Below are 20073 nucleotides of genomic sequence, written 5' to 3'. Positions count from 1 at the left end.
TCCCCTTGGGAAGCCTGCTTCTTCTCCCTCTGCCTGTGTCTCTGCCTCTGTCTCTCTGTGTGTGTCTTTGAATAAATAAATAAAATCTTAAAAAAAAAAAAAGAACCTAACCAGGGAGTTACAGGTGCTAGGAGAAGGCATGCATGCAGCTTCTCCTGCAGCCCAGCTCACCTGGCGCCTGCCTGGGGGCCTGGCTTCTTCCTGGGAGTGTCAAGAAGGAGAGGCAAGGGCCTCCAGTGCCCTAGACAACTGGAACCAGAATGTTCTCACTACTTGAAGGACCTGGGTCTGGCCCCCCACCCTCCACCCGACAAACCTGCGGGTGCTAGGGGGTGCCTTGTTCCAGCTGACCCAGAATTAAAACCTCATCCCCTGAGGGCAGTCTGCAGAGATGATGCCTGAGTGCTGCTCCCCATCCTCTCAGCTGGGAGCATCTCTTGGGCATGGGCCCCCGGACCTTTGGGGTAGCTTCTCGTCCCTGTGGACTCTGACTGGTTCCCAAGTTCTTCAAATGTTCTGTTCCCCTGGAGCACCGGAATGAACCTATTTGTAAATCCACAGCTTATGGGTCACTACAGGATTAGCAGCAATTGCACAAAATGATGTGCTCAGGTGATTTGCAGGAAGTTCGCAAGGACAGTTTCAACTCTGGGAGCATCCGATCCCACTGGCCCAGGGGTCACTCTGAGCATGACCTTGCAGAGGAATCCTTTCCTACTGGTTCCTGACCATCCTCAGTGGTGACGGACCCATGTTCACTATGAAGCAATGGCCTAAAGATTGCTGGGCCTTGCTGATGAAATGCGGGTCACTTAGGAAGAGTTTTCTCTGATTGGCACAGCGCTGGCTGATGGGCGCTGAGGAGATGGCTGGGGTGGGGGGGCATGCTCTGTAAGAGCCTCTCTGCCCAGCGGTTCCTAGGCTCTGGCGGAAGTCCAGGGTACGTGTGTGTAGAGTGCGTGGCCAGTGTGTGCTGTGGTGGTTTGGAATGTCTGACATTGGGGGTGGAGGCGGGCAGCCTGGGCCTTCCCTCAGAGACTGGCCAAGTCCGTGCCCCTGAGAGCGGGGTACTTAGGAGCAGGTAGTGTCCAGCCCCGTGTGGGTATGCACCTGCACACTCGCGTACACAGCGGCCACCTCTGGAGTCTGGCCTGAACGGGAAGCTGGAGAGAGCGAACTGGGCACCTGGGGTCAGTGGGACGGGGAGTTGGACGGCCTGGCTGTTGGTGGTGAGCTGCGTGGTACAGATGGTACCACAGCGGGCAGCGGGAGGAGTGTTTGGATTGTGACTGTCTCTGGAGGCACTGGGTTCCATTTCCCTGTGGGATAAGAGTGTATGAGCGTGCCATACCCACCCACGTGTGGGCTCAGTCACAGAGCGGGGTCCCTATGGCCTCCAGGACCTTCTCTGGTGCTTCGTTGTCCCAAGTGGGTGGCATGACTCCTGCTCAGAGCCTTGAGAAGCTCTGCCTTCCCCAGCTGTCCACTGCAGTGCTGCCTCCTGGCCTGTCTAGCTGTCCTCTGACCTCACCCCTGGGCAGTCACAGGCAAGGGAAGGCAGGCTGTCCCCTGGCCGAGGAGCCTGGCACGTGCAGCCTCCGTCCAGGCCTCTGTTGGCACCTCAGGGAAGGGGTCGGGGTGCTTGCAGCAGCTCCGGTAGTCACTGGCTCCACATGAGCCAGCCTGCTCTCCCCGCTGATCCCTGAACTGCCTGGAGCCAGGCCTTCCTGGCCTCCACTTTTGGTCCCCCCCCTCTTTTTTTTTTTAAGATTTCTTAAAATTTATTCATGAGACAGAGGCAGAGACACAGGCAGAGGGAGAAGCAGGCTCCCTGCTTCCCCCAATGTGGGACTTGATCCCAAGACCCCGGGATCACGCCCTGAGCAAAGCTGAGCTACCCAGGCGTCCCTTGGGCCCCTAGGCCATCATGGAGCTTCTCTCAGGGTTCCTGAAAGTCCAGGGCCACCTCCCATCCCCATGACCTCTGTGGCCCATACCCTCCTCCTTCCTTAGACTGCCCCTGGTCCACCCTGGTTCTCTTGGAGGCCACAGGTCTCCTGTGTCACCCAGACCGCCCGTGCAGACTTGTATGGACACAGGTGGCTGCCCCGGGGCTCAGCTGCTGTGTCTGAGCCACCAAGTATGTCCACCTCTGCACTGACTTCTGGGAAGTGTTCGGCTCTGTCCTGGCAGAGTGCGGGGCACAGCCCGCAACAGGATGGCCTAGGAACCTTGAAAACGTGGACCGAGTGAAGCCGGATACACGGAAGGGCCTGCGCATGACCCGTTTTTGTGGGTTCTAGAGCCCACGCAGCAACCAAGGCTGCCGGGACGGCAAACGTGCGGGTTAACCGGGGCACCCCGGGAGAGGTGAACTCTTGGAACTGCTTCGCGTGGGTATGTCTGGTTGTGGGTATGTAAACTGTGTCTCAATGGAGCAGCTTTTTCAGAAGTGCCCCCAAATCCGGGTCATTTCATTTAAAAATTCCTGTTTTCCCATGGGTGTATTGGCAGTTGTGGCCACCCAGGGCCAGGCTAGTAGCCGAGGTTGCCCACACCCTCATCCGTAGCACCTGCTTCACTCTGGCGACCAGTCTGCTGTAGGGGTTCATGGCTACCGTATTGTGGCCCTGACCCACGCCCTCCAGTGGCCTGCACTCCCGCTCCCCTCCAGAAGTCAGGCCAATGGCCCGTGCTCCCAGGGAGTGCCTTGGCCTGGGGAAGGGGGAAGCCCTGACCTCAGCCAACCTGTCGTGGTGATACTGCTGGCCTTTGGCCTGCCTTCCGCTCAGAATGAGTCTTCCCCGTCTCCTCCGCCCCCGAGTGCGCAGGGGGTGACCGGAACAATGCCAGGTGGGCTGCAGAGGGGGCCCCAGGGTTGGCAGGGAGACGTGCTCTCCAACCTGGCCTTTAGCCTAGGCACACTGAGAGCACCTCCGGCCATCAGCCAAGCCTCTGGTCCAAGAAGAGGCCACTGTGGGGTCAGCCTCCGTTGGAGGGCACTGCCACCCTCACCCCTTGCCAGGCTCCAGGACCCCTCCTCTGCTGACACTGACCGAGCTTTCTATTCTCTGGATCTGGTGTGATTATCCAGGCACCGAGGCTCAGGGCACAGTGGCCCGCAGAGGCCTGCGTTCCCACCAGGAGAGGGAGGCCCAGACACCGTCTTGAGGCCAAGTCATCTCGGTGCACTTGGGTGGAGCCCCTGCCCGCCCCAGGATGTCACTGCTGAGCCATTCCCTGCCAGCCTGGCCCGGCTGACTCAGCTCAGTGACGGTGACGGCCGGATGTTACTTTCCCTGTCAACCCAGCAGGCCTGCCTGGCCCAGCCGGGCTCCTGGAGAAACGGGGCAGATCCCTCCCCCCCCCCTCCATGGGCTCCTTCCTCCCACCCGGGCTGGGGGCTTTCAGGAGCCCGGGGAAGGCAGTCCTGTCTCTGAATCTCCTTGGGGCTTGGCCTCTGCTTCCGGAACATGGGGAGAACCTTCCTTCCCAAAGCCTTGGTCCAGGCAGGGCTGCCCACGTGGCCCTCCCCGCTGCCTACCAGCCTGGAGCCAGCCCTGGGTGGACTGGGCACTCCAGGGGGACACAGGCATTGCTGGGCGGAGCTTGGCGGCTTCCGCCTCAGGCTGCAGGGAGGGCCCGGGGTCTCAGCCGCCCCCATTTCTGGCAGGGGCTGGAAGATGCCAGCAGAGCTGCCCTCCCTGAGCTGGGAGAGCTGAGCAGAGGAGGGGACTGTGAGGTGCTCCCCCAGGCCCAGCTCTGGCAGGAGAAACAGCTCAGGAAGGTGCAGGGCCGGGGGCTCACCACCTGGCTTCTGGCCTCCAGACCTGGGAGTAGAGAGATCTGTGTTGTCCCAAGCCACCAGATGTGTGGTCACTTGTCCCCACAGCCCCAGGACATTCACGTAGGTAGGTAGAGGAGTCCAGGTAAGATGCTCAGAAGTGCGGGGCAGCAGAGGGGCAGGATGGATAGGACCTGGAGGGGGGGGTGGCAGCAGAGTGAGTACGAGGACTCTGGCCTTCAGGGTGGGGGGCGCTGAGGAACCTGGGCTAGGACCCCCAGCCCCTCGGCAGCTCCTGAGGGGGGCACGTACACAGAGCCTAGAGACCACAGGGCCCCTGGGCTGCTGGTACGAAGGAAGCCTCCAGGGGTCCCCACCAAGAAGAGGGGCACCTCCGTTCCCCTGGTTCCTCGGCCATACAGCCTCTGAGTCCAGCATTTCCGTCCATCTTGCAGACATCCGCAGGGCACGCCGGACGTCTCCCCTGTGCTGCCTGGGGGAGGCCCGGTGATGGGGGAGAACAACTACACATCTTTGAAAACCCAGCTCAAAAGTCAGCAGTGGTCGGTCTCTGAGAAGCCTTGACCCCACCCGCCAAAGCCAGCTAATGCCACCGCTGTGTTGGTCCTCACCTGCCACCAGGCCGTGTGGCAGGACGAGGGGAGGGTTGGCAGCAGACACCTAGGGCTTTGTTAGTGGCCGGGGTGGTTGTGACAAAGGAACATTCGAGGCTTGTGCAAATCCAGGCGCAGGTGGGGCCCCACTCCCTCCAGGGGCGCTGGGGTGGGGGGTCCTAACCGCTCCTCCAGGGGCTGGGGGCCCCAGGCGTCCTGCATGCCCTCCACCCTCTCTAGGGAGGACACTGATGGCATTCAGGGAGCACATAATACACATAATACACATAATACACATAAAATGGGCCATCTTCACTGACTCTAAGCCACAGCTCAGGGCCACTATGCACATTCACACTGTTGTGCAGCCGTCCCCACTGTCCGTCTCCAGGACTGTCCATCGTCCCAAACAGATACTCTGTCTCCCTGAGACACTGACCCCGTCCCTCCCCCGGCCCTGTGACCACCGTCCACGCTGTCCCCAGGAGACACTGACCCCGTCCCTCCCTCAGCCCCTGTGACCACCGTCCACTCTCTGTCCCTGTGAATTTGGAGACTCTAGGGCCCTCGTGTGGGTGGAATCCTTCAGGATGTGTCCCCCAGTGTCTGGCCCGTGTCACTCAGCATCACGTCCCCCAGGTCCACCCACGCTGTGGCAGATGTCAGCGCGTCCCTCCTTGTTCAGGCTGAGTGACCGTTCAGCGTGTGGATGGCCCACGTCTTGTTTATCTGTTCTTTTGTCGTCAACAGACACGGGTTGCTTCCCGTTTGGGGGCCAGTCTGTGGGGGCAGGAGTGGGCGTCCCCCCAGGGAGCCGCCGCATGAGTCCCCGGATGGGACCCTTGGATAAATATTAGTAAACAGTCCACCCTCAGGGGCCGGGGTGGGCTGGAGCCAGATGTCCTGTCTGTCCCGTGATGACTGCCCGGGGCCTGCAGGTGCTGACCGCCGTCCACAGGGTGGCAGCCACACCCTGTCCACCTCTGCCCTCCTGCCCACCCTCCCGCCCTGTGTTTGGTGCATTCCTTTCATTCAAGCTTGCAGAGAGGTCCCGTGTCCCCAGGAACCAGGCCCTGGGCAATCTTCCCCCGTGGGCTCCCCGCCCCTCTCCCAAGCCCAGGCCTGGCCCCCACCCCCCCGCCCTAGCCCCTCCCGAGGTCACTGCAGTTTAGGTCCACATGTCTCCCACAACCTTTCCTGAGCACCTGGGCTGGGCCCCGGGGGCCCCAAAGACGGAGACCCTTATCACTGCATTCCAGGGGCTGATAGTGACCTTTGAGCAGGGCACTGAGGGATGAATAGGAGCTTGCCGGGGGCCAAGGAGGGAAAGGTATTCTGGGCAGTGTCACTGTGTCTGGTGAGGTGGGCCCTGCCCATGAGACTCCAGCCGAGGGGCTCAGAGAAGCAAGAGATGCAGCTCTGCGGGGCCAAGCCGGGCTGACAGTGAAAACCTGAAACCAGCCTCCTGCTCTGGGGCCTCTCACTTTTCCCAGGCTCCCCGCCCAGAGGATACAGATCCAGGGCAGGCCTGAGTCACGGGTGGCGGCCAATGGGCTATGGCACACTCAGGTCAGGTGGCATCAGGCCGCCTCCCTGGTTTGTGGGCCCACGCGGGGGAGACTCTCTCCCCTGCCCTCCTAAGGTTCACACTGGAGCCATCCCGGGGACCCGAAGGCCCAGCAGTTACACAGCTCAGGGAGCAGGCCTTAGGGCATGCCCCGGCAATCCCAGGGGGCTTCCTGGAGGAGGCCAGTGGAGAGAGTCTCCCAGGCGGGGGACGTGGCGAGCCCCACCCCGGGGCTGTTCTGAGCACCGCCTCCCACAGGAAGAGGGTGGTATCGAGCCCCAGGCACTGGGCCGGCTGTGACGCATGGCTTCCTCACCGGCCACTGTTCCCAGGCTGGTTGGGCAAGAGCCTCCAGGGTGCGGATGACCTCATGAGGGGCGTTTGAGAGAGGTGCCCTCATTGTGTCTGGGGACATCCTCACTCAGCTGCGCAGGACAGCAGGTGTCCCTGGCCAGATGTCTGGGGGACCTGTCTGCCTGGGGGTGGGAGCGGGTCCCCCCCAGGCAGGCCCCGCATGAATCCCAGATGCGACCCTAGGATAAATATTAGTAAACTTGGCTCTGACCCACACCGCCTGACGCCATGTATGGAGGCGAAGCCCAGTGCGGGCCCCTCCCGGGTCGTTTGGGTGGGGCCACTTCCTGCCCCCAGGCCTTGGGGCGCACACAGGACAGTGGATCCAGATCCCACTGGCTGGTCCCAGAGGATGAGCTCAGCTGAGTCCCCAACTTCTCTGAGACCCCCACTCCATTCCCTGCAAACCCAAGAAAGCCACTGCAGCAGCCCCCGTGTTGTCAGGAGGCCAACAGGGTTGGAGACCTGCGGGGTGCTGCTTCCCCCACCCCATGTCCCCAGCCTGTGGCTGGCTGTCCAGCACTCTCCTGGCCAAGAACCCTGATGAGCTGCAGCTCCCCTTGGGACACAGGCCAAGTCCACCCCAGGGTCCCTGGTACCTGGCAGGAAGCTGGCTGGTGCGTCCTCTGGGCCCCTGGCTATCAAGTGGCTCAGGGAGGGGCTCCCCCGAACGGTCTGCCCTTAGGGTTACAAGGTCAGTGCTTTGCTTCCACATCATCCTTTCCCCACTCCCCACCCCAGAGGGTCCCCAGATGGGCCTGCTGGGGGGTGGGGCAGGCACAGGGCCTCTAACTTAGCGGGGAGCCAGAGCTGGCAGGTTCCCCAGGGGGCCTCTGGTGGATGGGGTCTCAGGCTCTGGGGCAGGCGCTGACAGTAGTGAAGCTGCCGGGATGGGCCCAACTCCCGACCCCAACCCTCTGGGATCCCCAGCCCAATATCCCCCCCCCCACCCCCCCACACACACACTCAGGCTGCCCTGCCCCTGGCTCTCCACCCCCTGGGACTGTCCTCCCGGCTCCCTCTGACACCCACCTGTCAGAGCACAGGTCACTGTCCCCTCAAAGCTCCCCAGAGAGGCCTGGCCGATGGGAGGCAAGGAGAGGAGTGCTGCGAGGGGAGGCAGGCTGGTGGGCACCCACAGGCCTCCAAGGGGTACAGGCAGAGTGGTGGGCTCCTGGCAGGCTCGTGGGGACCTCTGTCCCTGGTCTGCTTCTCCTGGTGGCCCACTGCCTCTTGCTGGGTCTCACTGCCTGACACCCCCAACCCACGAAGGCCGAGTGCTCTGGGGGATGGAGGGTCAGCGGTCGCACACAGCCTGGTATGAAAAGCCAGTTCTGCTGGGGTGCCTGTAGTGACCGGACTGACCCCTTCCAAGGCCATGGCCACCTGCGTTGTCTTGAGAGAGGATAGCTCTGTCTTCCACCTGCCAAGGCCTGGCCCAAGCCTCTCGTGGGAGCCAGTGACCCTTTGGGCCAGGGCTCTGAACGCCCCTGGAGAGGTTAGGGGACTCCCCAGGGCTGCACCGCAGGGGTGAGGGCAGGGGCAGTTGAGGCCAGCTTCATGGCCCTGTTCCCACAGGGGTCCTGCGCTCCTTTACGCTCTGCTGTCACCAGCATGAACGCTGGAGTCTAGTTTGAACCAGGGACCCATGTTTTCTTTTGCAACCACCCTGCAAGCTTGAACACCTCCTGGGGACCCGGGCCCTTCCTCCGTCCGTCTGCAGTCCTTTCCCAGAGTCACAGCTAGGTGGAGCTGTTGGAAGGTAGGTGCCCTGCCAGCGCCAGGTCCCCAGAGACCCCTCCTGCGACTCCACCCCCACCCCTGGGAACCGGGGAGGAGCCCGGCAGCGCTCGGCTCCTATAAACCCTTTAAAGGAAGAGAGTTTAAAAAAAAAAAAAAAAAAAAAAAAAGCCTGCCCGCCCTGGCTGGGAGGCATGACTCAGCCGCCCCCGCCACCCTCTCCAGGCTGACCCCCCGGCACCAGCAGGGACCTCTCCCCACTGGGCTGTGCAGGCGGGGAGGGTCGTCCGCTGCCCTCTGCCAGGGGGCGCAGGAAGGAGGGGTCCCTCGCGTCTATTGGGCTCCAACGGGTGCTGTTGCAGCACTTTGCGTATGTTCGCTAATCTGGCAGAAGCACCGGCGTCCCCATTTCGCAGAAGAGAAAGCAGGCGCGCAGCACCTGCTCTGCGGGGCGGCGTGGCCCGGGGGTGAGGGCAGGTCCCGGCAGGGCGGCCCGCGGGGGGCGAGGTGGGACCGCAGGCCGGGGGGGCGGGGCGGGGCGGGGCGGGCGGGCGGCGGAGTCTCCCCGGGCCGCCTGGGCGGTGGGGGTCCGGGCCCGTCGCCGGCGCTTCCCGGGGCTCCCTGGGTGAGTCAGCGCGGGCAGGGCCGGCCGCAGCGCATTCCTCCGCGGGCCCGGCGTCCGGGGCGGGGCGGGGACCGCGAGTCACCCCGCGAGGGCCGGGGCTGGCGCGCGGGGGAACGGCGGCGGCGCGGGCGACCCGGGGCCGGGGGGCGGGGCCTCGGAGGGGCGGGGCCTCGGAGGGGCGGGGCCGGCGCGGGCGGGGCCCCATAAAGGCGGCGCCGGGCCGGCCGGGGCGCAGAGCCTCGCCGCCGCCTCGCGAGCGCTGCCTGCCCGCCGCCGCCGCCGCCGCCGCCGCCGCCGCCGCCATGAAGACTCCCGGCGAGGTGCTGCGCGAGGGCGAGCTGGAGAAGCGCAGCGACAGCCTGTTCCAGCTCTGGAAGAAGAAGCGCGGCGTGCTCACCCCCGACCGCCTGCGCCTCTTCCCCGCCGGGCCCGGCGCGCGCCCCAAGGAGCTGCGCTTCCACTCCATCCTCAAGGTGGACTGCGTGGAGCGCACCGGCAAGTACGTCTACTTCACCATCGTCACCACCGACCGCAAGGAGATCGACTTCCGCTGCGCGGGCGAGAGCTGCTGGAACGCGGCCATCACGCTGGCGCTCATCGACTTCCAGAACCGCCGCGCCCTGCAGGACTTCCGCAGCCGCCAGGAGCGCGCCGCGCCCGCCGCGCCCCCCGAGCCCCGGCCGCCCCGCGCGCCCTGAGCGTGCCCCGCGCGCCCCCCGTGTGCCCCGCGCGCCCCGAGCGCCGCCGCGGTGAGTGCCGGCCGGAGGGCGGGCCCGGGCCGGGGACCCGCTCGCCCCCGCCCGCCCCCGCCCGCCCCCGCCCCCGCCCCGCAGGAGCCGGCGCTGCGGACCGAGCCCCACGGGGCCGCGCCGGCAGGAGCCCCGGGGCGCCCCGCTGAGCGCCGTGCGGACCGAGGCCGGGAGCCGAGGCCCTGACCCACATCGAAGGATCTCCCCGTGCGGAACCGCAGAGCCTGGGCCTGCTGAGCAGGCGCGTTAAATTATCAGACTATCTATGTATTTATTGTGATGGTTGTCATGGAACCGTCGGTCTTAATATTTCGTTTTTGCATCATATGTTCATTCCAAATAAACGACTTGGTCTTTTCCCTTTTCTACCAGCCCCGGCGTGGTGCGTGCGGTTCTTGCCCCGGGGTGGGGGGTGGGAGGGGTTGGCGGCCCCCCCTAGTGGGTGTGGGGCGGGGTGGGGAAGCCGGCGCCCCCGCGGCCGGGGGGCGAGGGAAGTCAATGAACGCAGTGTCATCTGCTGGGCCGCGTTCACACCCTCCTTGCCAGGCGACCTCTCCCGAGGCTGGGAAGTGCCCTGAGGTTTGGCCCTGGCTGACTCCTGCTCCTGGGTGTGCCTCGGGAGGCCGGAAGGCCGCGGGGCCACTGCTTGCTCAGGGAGGGCCCTCCCAGCCCGCCTCCCTCACCGCGGTCAGCGCACCCCCGCCTTGAGCTGCGCCCAGGCCGCCCCAGCTGCCCCTCACCACCCACATGCCACCTGTCCGAAGGCCCTCCGGAAGGAAGCCCCCAGCCCTCTGCTCCCCTTGACCCCACCCCACCCCACAGAGGGGCCCGGGCAGCTCCAGCGATCCAGCCGCCAGGTCCTGGCTGGCCAGCACCCACAGTGTTGGACCAGGAGGGCGGTGGCAGGGGCTCCTGGGCAAGTCGGGGCGGGGGGGTGGTCCACACCATTCCTGATGGTTGGCCAGGCCAGCCGGCAGCTTCTGCCCTCCCCGCCCGGCTGTGTCCTCTAGGGGTGAGCGGAGACAGTGTGTCCAGGGCTGCCCGGTGGGGAGGACTCAGAGTTGTATGCCTCCAGCTGGAAGGTCCACTGGTGAGGAACCAGCCAGAGGACAGAAGGATAAGACACTGATCTCCACCTGTTGAGGGGACCTTCATTTTGGTGGCCTTTCTGGCTGGAAGGATGGCGTGGGGAGTGAAGGACCGAAATTGGGTCCTGGCGTCACTCACACGGGACCTGGGAAGCCTGGTGGATCTCCTCACAGGGCCCCGGGGCTCAGACCCAGGCAGGGCTTCCCTTTGCTGGGAAGCCAGAGGAAACCATTCCCTGCAAGGAACTTTCCCCCAAACGACAGGACTTCTTGTTGGGGGAGGGGATTCCTCCGAAGAAGTAGAGAGAAAGCCCCAGGACCTGCACTGCCCCCGATGCACCCCATCCTGCCACTCTCTGGAGACTTCTGCCCAGACCTTCATCCCAACGAGGGGTCAAAGTTGGGGTGAGAGCCCCATCCCCAGTGGGGTTCACACAGAAGCCAGTCTGGTCTGAGCTCTTGGGTCAGGAGGGTTCTAGACCTCTGCTCTCTGCAGCCCCTCTGGTTGGGTCCACGGAATTCTGGGCTTGGGGGTCCCGAGCTGTAATAGCTTGTTTTCCAGGCAGCCTGTGTGCAGGTGGGGCCGGTGCGGTAGGGGGTGGATTGGGGGGAGGGGTGACCTTCCTGGTTTCAGGGTCACCTGCCCCTCCTGCTGGGACTGTTCTCTCTGTTGGGGAGGTGAGGGAGGAGGAGGGACGTGCTCCCCAGTCCTCAGGACTCACTGCCTGGCTCTACCCGCTGGGCTACCCACCAGGGAGCAAGGGGCGGTTTTCCGAGACCTCTTTCCAAGCCTTGAACTCCTCGTCTTTGAAAACAAGCTGTTTCCATTCACGTGGGGTGAGTGACAAGGGCGAATGCGCAGTGTGCTCAGCCTGAGGCCAAGTGATGGTGGACTGGGGGTGACCAGAAAGCTCCCGTCTCTGGGGGTTTGAGCAGAGCTGTCCCGGTGGCAGCAGGGGGAGCCTTCTAACTGGCCTTGGCCTTGGCTGTGCACTGCAGGGGGCAGGGCCCACGCACAGGGACAGCTCAGGTGACTCAGTTCTGCCGGAGCCCTGGGCCCTGCGGCCGCCCCCCACCCCGTACCTCCAGGAAGCTCTCCAGCCTCTGGGGCTGCATCCCTGCATCACTCACCCCCAGGTCCCATGTGACCCATGAGAGTTTGTAAAAATCAGGCAGGAGGAGGAATTTATTGCCAGTCTGTGCCCTGGGACCACGGTCACCCGACTTTGTCCCTCTTCTGGGGCAGAGGCTGTCTCCAGAGCACCAGGAGGACAAGGACGTTGGTGGCAAACTGCACGTGGCCGAAGACAGGGACCCCAAAGCTGCGGTACAGGAGGCCGCCCACGGTGGGCCCCACGGTGCGAGTCAAGGGCTGTATGGAGGCGCAGAGGCCCAGCATGGTCCCTGAGGGGTGGGGGTGGAGGGCAAGTCACACCAGGTCCCTGGACACAGCTGAGACCTCCCCTGTCCCCACCATCATCCCTCTGCTCCCCTAGCTCCCTCCACCCAGACGTGGAGGTCTGCTCTTTCCAGACCACCCAGCTGTGCAGAAGCTGCACTGGTGCTTCTCAGATGTGGAGCTCAGCCTGTGCCCTGCCCTGGAAAGTTCCAGAGCACAGGAGGAGCCTGGGAGGTGGGGGGTGCACAGGTCATGGGCCAGGCCCTGCCCTTCTAGGCCTGCCAGGGAGATGGCATCCCAGCCGGCCTGGAACCGGGTAAGGGTGGGCTGGGGGCTGGGGTACGAGGCAGGCCGACACTCCCAGGATCACCCTCCAGCCCCGACCACCCTCATATGGACGGGAGCGTGCCCCCTGCCTGCCTCTCTGTGCCCACTTCCCAGGCTCATCTGACTGCCTGTGCTCCCAGCTACCTGACACCCCTGTCGCTGAGTACCTCCCAGCAGCCGTGCCCCGTGTAGGCAAGCGTGCATGGGGGTACTGTCAGCATGACGTGTGTCTGGGGGTCCTGGGCTCCTGGGGCTCAGAGCCCCGTCCCTCGTCCCGGGAATCAGAAAGCCGGCTGCGCCAGTGGGGAACGGCCTGGTGAGGCCCTGCCCGAGCTCAGGGCCTGGCGTGGGGGAAATTTAAGAGCGGCTTCTCCCATCGCCCACACGCCCTGCAGACACCGGGGAGCAATTACTACGCCCCCTCTGTGGTCTCGGGTTCCCAGGCTGGTGCTGGGAACCAGCTCCTGGCTCCTTCCGAGCTGAGGGGTGGTGCCTGGGGCTCTGGGTGGCCCGGTAGCTGGGGTACGCTCCACCCTCCTCCCTGCCAGGCCCTGCCTCCACCCTCCTCGCTTTGTTCCCCTGCCTTCTCCCGGCCTCTCCTGGGTGTCGGCCACCACTCCAGGCCACCCTCCAGGCCGTGCCTGGCCGCCCAGGGAAGAGGCCTTGCCCATCAGCCACCTGGTTCCCATCCGGGCCTCTAGACCTCCCGTCTGTCCTTTCCAGGCAGACAGGTGGATGGAGCAAGGGTTGAACAGGCCCCCTGAGCTTTCTAGCCTGCTAGGTCCTTCACCCTCCACCAGCTCCAGGAGCCCCTGAACTCGGCCTGCCCCCTGCCTGCCCCCTGCCTGCCTGGACCAGGGGGTGGGGGTGGGAGTGGAGGTGGGGGATGGGCAGCAGCCGGGGCACAGTCAAGCCCAGGGACCTGAATCTGGGTGGGAGACTCAAGCCTCAAGAGAGCAAGGTGCAGAATGAGGGCTGGGGACATCTGTGTCCCCTTGGGGGTCGGAGGGCGGGCTGGGGGTGTCCCAGATTCAACTGGCTGCGTGCCTTCATTCACTCATTCAGGAAGCACCCGCACCCCATCCCTCCGCCCCCAGGTGCTAGAGGGAGCACAAGACCGGCTCCCGAGTTCCAGCATCCCAGGCAAGCCCCTTCCTGCGCTGAGCACACTTGGCACCCCTGGGCCGTCTTCCTGACCGGCCTCTGCAGGGGACTTTCCATCCCACACCCCACTCCACACCTCTGCCCAGCTGGGATGGCTGCACTGCCATCTTTCCACCCTCCTGTTTAGGGAAATCCTGCCCACTTCAAAACCAAGCCGGACACCGCCCCCAGGAAGCTCTCCTCTCCTCCTCACACCCCTCCTCTTCCCCGCCCCCCGCCCCGGCCTGGCCCAGACAGGCGTGCAAAGTGTCACCTGAGCCATCTTGTGGCCCGCCAGCCCTGCCTTGCCCATGGAAACCCCGGGCAGCCCACCCCACTCAATGCTCACTGGGGCCGGGCAGACTGAGCCTGCAATCGGGGTACATGCTCCATCTGAAACTGCCCAGCAAGCCTTGCAGAGAGGAGGCCCCGGGCTCCCCAGCGCATGCCCGCCCCTGCTCTCACCTGTGTCTGAGGCCGAGACAGCCTTGGTCAGCATGCTGTCGGTGACCACGTTGAGGGCACACAGGCTGAAGACCAGGCCAGGCATCAAGAGGCAGAAGTGGAGGACGTTGGACATCAGGGCCTGGCACGGGGCAGGGCGGGGAGGCCATGGCGACTGGGGGGCGCACGGGACCAGGGCGGAAGTGCCCATCCCTGAAGCCCCCCAGGGAGGGGTGGCCCTGGAGGAAGTGGAGGGACCAAGGGGCCCAGGGGCTCCAACGTGCACTGGGCATGTGCAGAGGGTAGAGGGATGGGCCTGGGACCCCGCCCCTCGTCGTGGGTGCCTTGGGTTGGGGGGGCTGCCCTGAGGGAAGGGCTCACCATGGCCACTCCCACCGCGATGAAGATGAGCACGCTGGCCCGGAGCAGGGTCCCCTCCGAGAAGTGGCTGCTCAACCACCCGATGACCACGCCCTGAATGACCTGGGGAGGCAGGGGGAGGGGTGATGGTGGGAGGGGTCTGGACGGGGCTGTCCCCTGCCCTGGGGACCTCCCTTGCTGTCGGCAGCCCTGGGGGTCCCCTCCTGGACCTAGCGGCCATCAGGTCAGGGTAGAAGAGAAGGTCTCGTAGTGTGTGTGTCAGCAGCGGGGTCCCTGGGGAGATGGGGCTGCCTAGGCCCCTGACCCAGGCACCTGTTCCCTTGTGCAGCCGCTCATAGGGCCACCGGTCCCTCCGAAACCCATCCTGTGTCCTTAATCTCTGGTGTGATGAGCACATGTTCCTCCAAGGAGGCCGGGCCACCGCCGAGGGCAGGTTCGGGAGGCAAGGCTTATGGGGTTTCCTCCAGAAGCACTCGCTGTGCTGCCCTGACTCCAGAGCAGGAGACCCCTGTGGCCCCTGTCCCCTTCGCCCCCCTCTTTAGCGCTTTGGTTGGGGGCAGGACCTGGCGTGTCCCAGATGGGGAGGCCCGAGCCCAGGGACATGTGCCCGTGTGGGCTCCTCCGCACAGCGGGCCCGCAGACGTCTCAGCCACTGTCCACCAGGGGCCATCCCCGGGGGGGGCCCAGGCCCGCAGCTCTGTGTCCTCACCACGCCCCAGTCACAGCAGGTGAGTTGAGGCCCACGGGCTGGTGTCACTTGCCCCAGGTCCCAGAGCAGGAGCGGGGTTCGGGGTGATGGATGGTGAACCCCAGCACCTACAGGTGCCAGGGAAGGTGAGGCGCTCCCTTTCCTGCCACTGCTCCTTTCCCCGAAGCCAGATGAAAGGGCCGGGCCTCCAGGGGCAGGCCGCTCCCAGATCAGGATGGGGCTCCCCATGGTCCTCTCCCCGCCTCCACCAGGCAGGCAGCAAGAGCCAGGGGTGCCCTCAGGGGCTAGGAGGGAGGCTGGGGGTCAGCGTCCCCAGGGGTCAGGGACATGCTGCATGTCCTGGGCGGACCTAGCCCAGCCATGCTCAGTGGGGTCACCCGCCCCCCTCACTGCCTGCCTGGCCTAACAAAATTGCTTCAAACCAGAACCATAAATAAATGTCCTTTAAAAAAAAAAAATCCTACTTTCAGATTTGCCCGATCTTAGATTTGTTTGCCTCTTTTTGTAGAGGAAGGTCTATTAGGCAAGTCCCTCAGCACAGCGCAGCTGGAGGACTCTCAAGACCATGGTGGGGTGACATCTGGCCTCGCCATTCATATGGACACCCAGAAAAAAAAAAAAAAAGAAAAACATATAGACACCCAGACCAAAACCCTGGGGCGGTGCTGTTGTGCCTCAGTTTCCCGATTCGCTTAAAAAAATCCTACACTGGGGCGCCTGGTGGCTCAGCGGTTGAGCGTCTGCGTTCAGCTCAGGGCGTGATCCCAGGGTCCTGGGATCGAGTCCCGCATTGGACCCCCGCAGGGAGCCTGCTTCTCCCTCTGCCTGTGTCTCAGCCTCTCTCTCTTTCTCTGTGTCTCTCATGAATTAAAAAAAAAATCCTAAACTTCCGTGTCTTGCAGGTTACTACACGGAACTGGAAGTTAACAAACAGGCCCGTCCGCTCACACCTCCCCCAGGGGCAACATGGGCTCCGTGAAGCACTCACGTTGCCTGCACCCCTCTCTAACAGCGCCCAGAGACCCTCGTATGACCACGTCCAGCCCCTGCGCAGACCCTCTCTGCAGCCCCCACCCTAGTGTCAGGACATCCAGGCCCCTCCTGCCCTGCAGACCACCCCCCACAATGCATCCTCAGAGCCTAGGCCCTCTGCCTCAGTCCGCTCAGCAGCTGGCAAGCTCCCCACCACAGGCCCTTTGCACCTGCAGCCCTCCCAGCCCCTGACCACTGCCCTTCTGAGGACCCTGTTCTCCCGTGAGGTCCTGGTCACCCCGACACATCAGGTGTGTAGGTGACTGGGTGCTGATCTGCCACTGTGGTGGCCCAGCACCTGGCCGAGTGGGGGCTCTCACAGGAGGGTCTGCAAGTCCCCTGGAGAGACACCACCATCTCCTTGCGTTAGGACCACCCAGGGAGCGGGGCAGGGGATGCCGTGGTTCCCCTGGGGTCCGGCTGCCACTGCCACACTTCAGGAGGGGGCAGGAAATGGTTTGTAGAGGGAGGCAGCAGGTGGAGGGTGCCAAGCACAGGCTCGGCTCACCCTACAGCGGGGCTGCCTCTCGGACCCTCGGTGAGCAACCCTACCCTAGGGGGCCTGGGTGCTGATGGTGCTGATGAGGGGCCTTCAGGCGTCTCCCTGTAGACGTGAGACCCCCACCTCTGTGCACAGAGGTTCCAGAAGCAGCCACCCCCAGGGTAGCCTGCCATCCCTACAGGTGCTGGAACCCCAGGCCCAGCTCAGGCAGGGTCGCCACTGTGGACCAGGTCCTTGCCCAGGCCGCAGGCTACTAGTCTGTCCCCGGGGTCCAGGGCAGAGCCTGGGTGGCCGGGGGCAGCCGTCTAGAACCCTGCCCCAGAGGCCCCAAGTCTGGTTTGCTGTCATTGTTGTTTTGTTTGTCTCCCAACCCATCCTGGCCCGCGGCGCCAAGGCCCTCCCTCTGCCCTGCGGAGCTGCCACGGGAGCTACTATTTTAGCAGCGGGGTCCCGACCGCTCCTGGGCCCAGCGGTGGCGGCAGCATGGGGAGCAGATGGCCTGGAGGTGCTGGGAATGTCATGCGCTTCCGGAGAGGTCCCAAGCTGCCTCCCCCCAGAAGGTCCCAGAATAGCCCCTCCCGCACTCCGGCTGTTGGGCAGGCGTCCAGGGCGGCGGCAGTGCGTCGCCACCTGTCCCTGCCCCGGCCCCCCAGCCTGGCACAGATGCCTAGGAGGAGCCAGGGCCTGGGAGATGGCACACAGGACACCTGTCCCACCTGAACACGCTTCTCAGGTACCTCCTGCCCTGGGGCCACCAGTCTCGGGGCATTTCACGAGGACACAGTGATTGTCACTCGGGTGGAACCCCCAAGGTGCCCGGCCTGTTCTGAGCACTCATTTAATCTGCCAAACACCCCACAAGTCACTGTGGTCTGCCTCACTGGATGGACAAGGAGACGGGTACCTCAGCTTGGAGAGCTTGCCTGCTGTGGGTGGGCAGCCTTGTCATGTGCCCCCCCAACAGGCACCACTCCTGCCCTGGCCTGTCCGCAGTGGGGTGCCGGATGGACACCGGGTGGACCCTCGACACCAGCCTTTGCTGGGCACTAGCCTCCTTCCTGCCCTCTCAGCAGACAGGACCTCCAGGTGGGTGGGTGTGGACACAGGACGCAGGCCCATTGGTGGGAGCCTGGAGCCGGGACAGGAAGGCAAGCCCACTTGGGGGCACAGTGTGCACCCCGGCTGGCAGGAGGGCAGCCGGAAGCTAACCATGCAGAATGTGGATGGCAGGAGTGCAGGACAGCCTCCGAGCGTGGAGAAACTGAGGCAGGCAGGCTGCACGGTCCATCGCATCCGAAGACCCCTGACCCACCCGAGGCGCACCTTGAGCCCCTGGTAGCCACTCACCATCTGGAGCACCCCAAAGAAGGACGTGAGGTAGCCGGCCTGAGCGGCATCCAGCTGGAAGAAGTCCATGGAGATGATGGAGAACATGACCAGGAACAGTCCTAGGAGAGGCAAGGAGCAGCTGCCTGGTTGTCCCCAAGCCACTGGCCGCAGGGCCCGCCTCCCCTGTCAGCTGGGCTGGGAGCCCTGGTCTAGCCACAGTGACTGGTTCAAGGACGACTGGCAGGTGACGCCAGCCGGGTCCCTGACAGCTTTCCTGAGGATTCTGTGGATCTCAGGCACGGGAAGCGTGGCCCCAGGGACCAATGGAGACAGTGCCGAGGAAGGTGCCAGAAACTACCCTGTGGCCAGGCTGGCCAGAGCCCAGGGCATCCTGTGTGAGGGCTGTTGGGCCCCAGGGCTGACAATGTGGGAGGATGTGACCCCAGGCCCTCTGGTGGCCCCCAAAGACCCTTTTGACTGAAGTCAGCCCCAAAGAGCCAGCCTGGATCCAGCACAGCTGGTGAGGGCCCAGCCGGGCAACATCTGCTTCCTCCTCCCCGCCTGTGGACCCAACCCCGAGACCTCTGCTTTTGCAAGAGTGAGAACTCTCTGAGGGCAAGAGATGAACTCTTTGGCGCCAGCAAAACACCTCATTAATTTGTCCTGTGCTGCCTCCCAGTTAGAGGACCCCAGAACAGGGGGCTTGGAGCCTGCCCGGTGGGGTGCTGAGGACTGCCGTGTGAGGGGGGGGGCCTGAAGGCTGCGGGGGAGGGGCACTGCTTTTCTGTTCTACCCCCCTCACTCCTTTTTTTTTTTTTTTTTAAGATTTTATTTATTTATTCATGAGAGATAGAGAGAGAGAAGCAGAGACACAGGCAGAGGCAGAAGCAGGCTCCGTGCAGGGAACCCGGTGTGGGACTCGATCCCGGGACTCCGTGATCAGGCCCTGGGCTGAAGGCAGCGCTAAACCGCTGGGCCACCCCGGCTGCCCTACCGCCCTCACTCCTGCAGCCATTCGGCATGAACCGGGAGCCTCTCCTGCGGGACCCATGTGATGGGTGATGGCACGGGGAGGCTGCGGAGCTCGGGACCCCCGGCGGAGGGAGGGGTCCACGCCAGGCTCGGGGACTTACCGGAGGGGAAGCCGGACACCACCTTGACCAGGAACACGGGCAGGACACCGGGCTGCAGCAACAGGCGGCTAATGGCTTTCAGGTCAAAGATGCTGGCCTTGGGTGCGCCTAGGGGACCCCGGGAGGCCGCTCAGACCACCGCATGGCCCTCTCCCCAGCTCCCCGACCTGGCCTGGGCCCTGGGAGGGGGCGGGCAGGCCTGCAGGGTGGCGGGGAGGCCCTTCTCGGGGCAGCTCCACACACTCCTAGAGCCAAGCCCTCAGCTCCCACTGACCCTGGGAGGCACCAGCACCTCCACTCGCAGGCAGCCTGGCTCAGCCCTGGCCCTCGCTGCCCCGACCTGTGTGACCTGCTGGCCACCGGCAGCCGCTGGGGAGTGGGGGCCATGGTCTGGCTGCGAGCACCCACCATTTCCTGACCCAGTGACCACCTCTAAGCATTGTGGTGTCGGCTTCCAGCTGCGTGTGGCTGGGCGCCCCCTGCCCTCCCCACCTGCCCAGCTCTCCTGGAGGCCAGTTTGGCTGTGCCTCTATCCCCTCCAGGGCCCGGTGCATGTCCTCCCTCCTGACCTTTCTGGGTCCAGGCTTTCAGTCACTGGGCACAGAGGCAGGGGTCCCCTGTTGGCTCCTCTGTGGAGCCCTGCCCTCCCTTGTGGGCCTGGGAGGTCCCACATGTCCTAGCTGCACCGCTCTGCCCCCTACCTTGGCACTCCCCAGGACCAGTGTTCCTGCACACTTCCAGGGGAGTACCCGGTGGGGCCCACCTGGAGGGGAGTACCTGCTGGGGACTACCTGGAGGGTATACCTGGTGGGGCTTACCTGGAGGTGTAGCCTGGGCATTGGCGCTAACCCCCTTCGTGCTGGTGGGGATGCAGGTGAAGCTGAGGACAGCTGCCACAAGGCTGGCCACAAGAGCCACGAAGGCTGGACACTGAATCCTGGGGGTGACAGCAGTGGTCACACAGGACTTGGGTCCTTGGGTGTGGGTACCGCGTGCGGCATCTCCTCCATAAGCCCCTCAGCCAAGCTGGGGTCTGGACAGCTGAGAACAGCTCAAACCCCAGCAGCCACATCCCCACAGCCCGTGACTGGGGGCAGGGGCGGGACTCACAGGGCACATTCATGAGGTGATGCGATGAAGAAGCACATGGAGC

General features: G+C 64.4%; 2 protein-coding genes across 2 annotated transcripts in view; one reads left to right on the top strand and one right to left on the bottom strand.

Moving 5' to 3' along the window:
- Window positions 1-8963: 8963 nt before the first annotated feature.
- On the top strand, window positions 8964-9382 carry PHLDA2 (pleckstrin homology like domain family A member 2). The gene has a single exon (XM_038564489.1). The coding sequence runs from the start codon at window positions 8987-8989 to the stop codon at window positions 9380-9382; it is 396 nt and encodes a 131-aa protein (XP_038420417.1). The 5' UTR covers window positions 8964-8986.
- A 2307-nt stretch (window positions 9383-11689) lies between these two features.
- Window positions 11690-20073, bottom strand: part of SLC22A18 (solute carrier family 22 member 18) — a 22702-nt gene continuing 14318 nt past the window's right edge. Inside the window, 6 exon segments of the mRNA XM_038563595.1 lie at window positions 11690-11925; window positions 13856-13976; window positions 14216-14317; window positions 17806-17906; window positions 18921-19028; window positions 19739-19857. Coding sequence (XP_038419523.1) covers window positions 11738-11925; window positions 13856-13976; window positions 14216-14317; window positions 17806-17906; window positions 18921-19028; window positions 19739-19857 — 739 coding nt within the window. The 3' untranslated portion in view covers window positions 11690-11737.

This window comes from Canis lupus, chromosome 18 (assembly GCF_011100685.1).
Source record: "Canis lupus familiaris isolate Mischka breed German Shepherd chromosome 18, alternate assembly UU_Cfam_GSD_1.0, whole genome shotgun sequence".
NCBI lineage: Eukaryota > Metazoa > Chordata > Mammalia > Carnivora > Canidae > Canis > Canis lupus.
Note: the sequence above shows the minus strand (reverse complement) of the source record. Positions and strands in the feature narration are given on the sequence as shown.

Excerpts from the sequence above, each read along its gene's own strand:
- PHLDA2 (XM_038564489.1), top strand. The coding sequence starts at position 8,987 with ATGAAGACTCCCGGCGAGGTGCTGCGCGAGGGCGAGCTGGAGAAGCGC.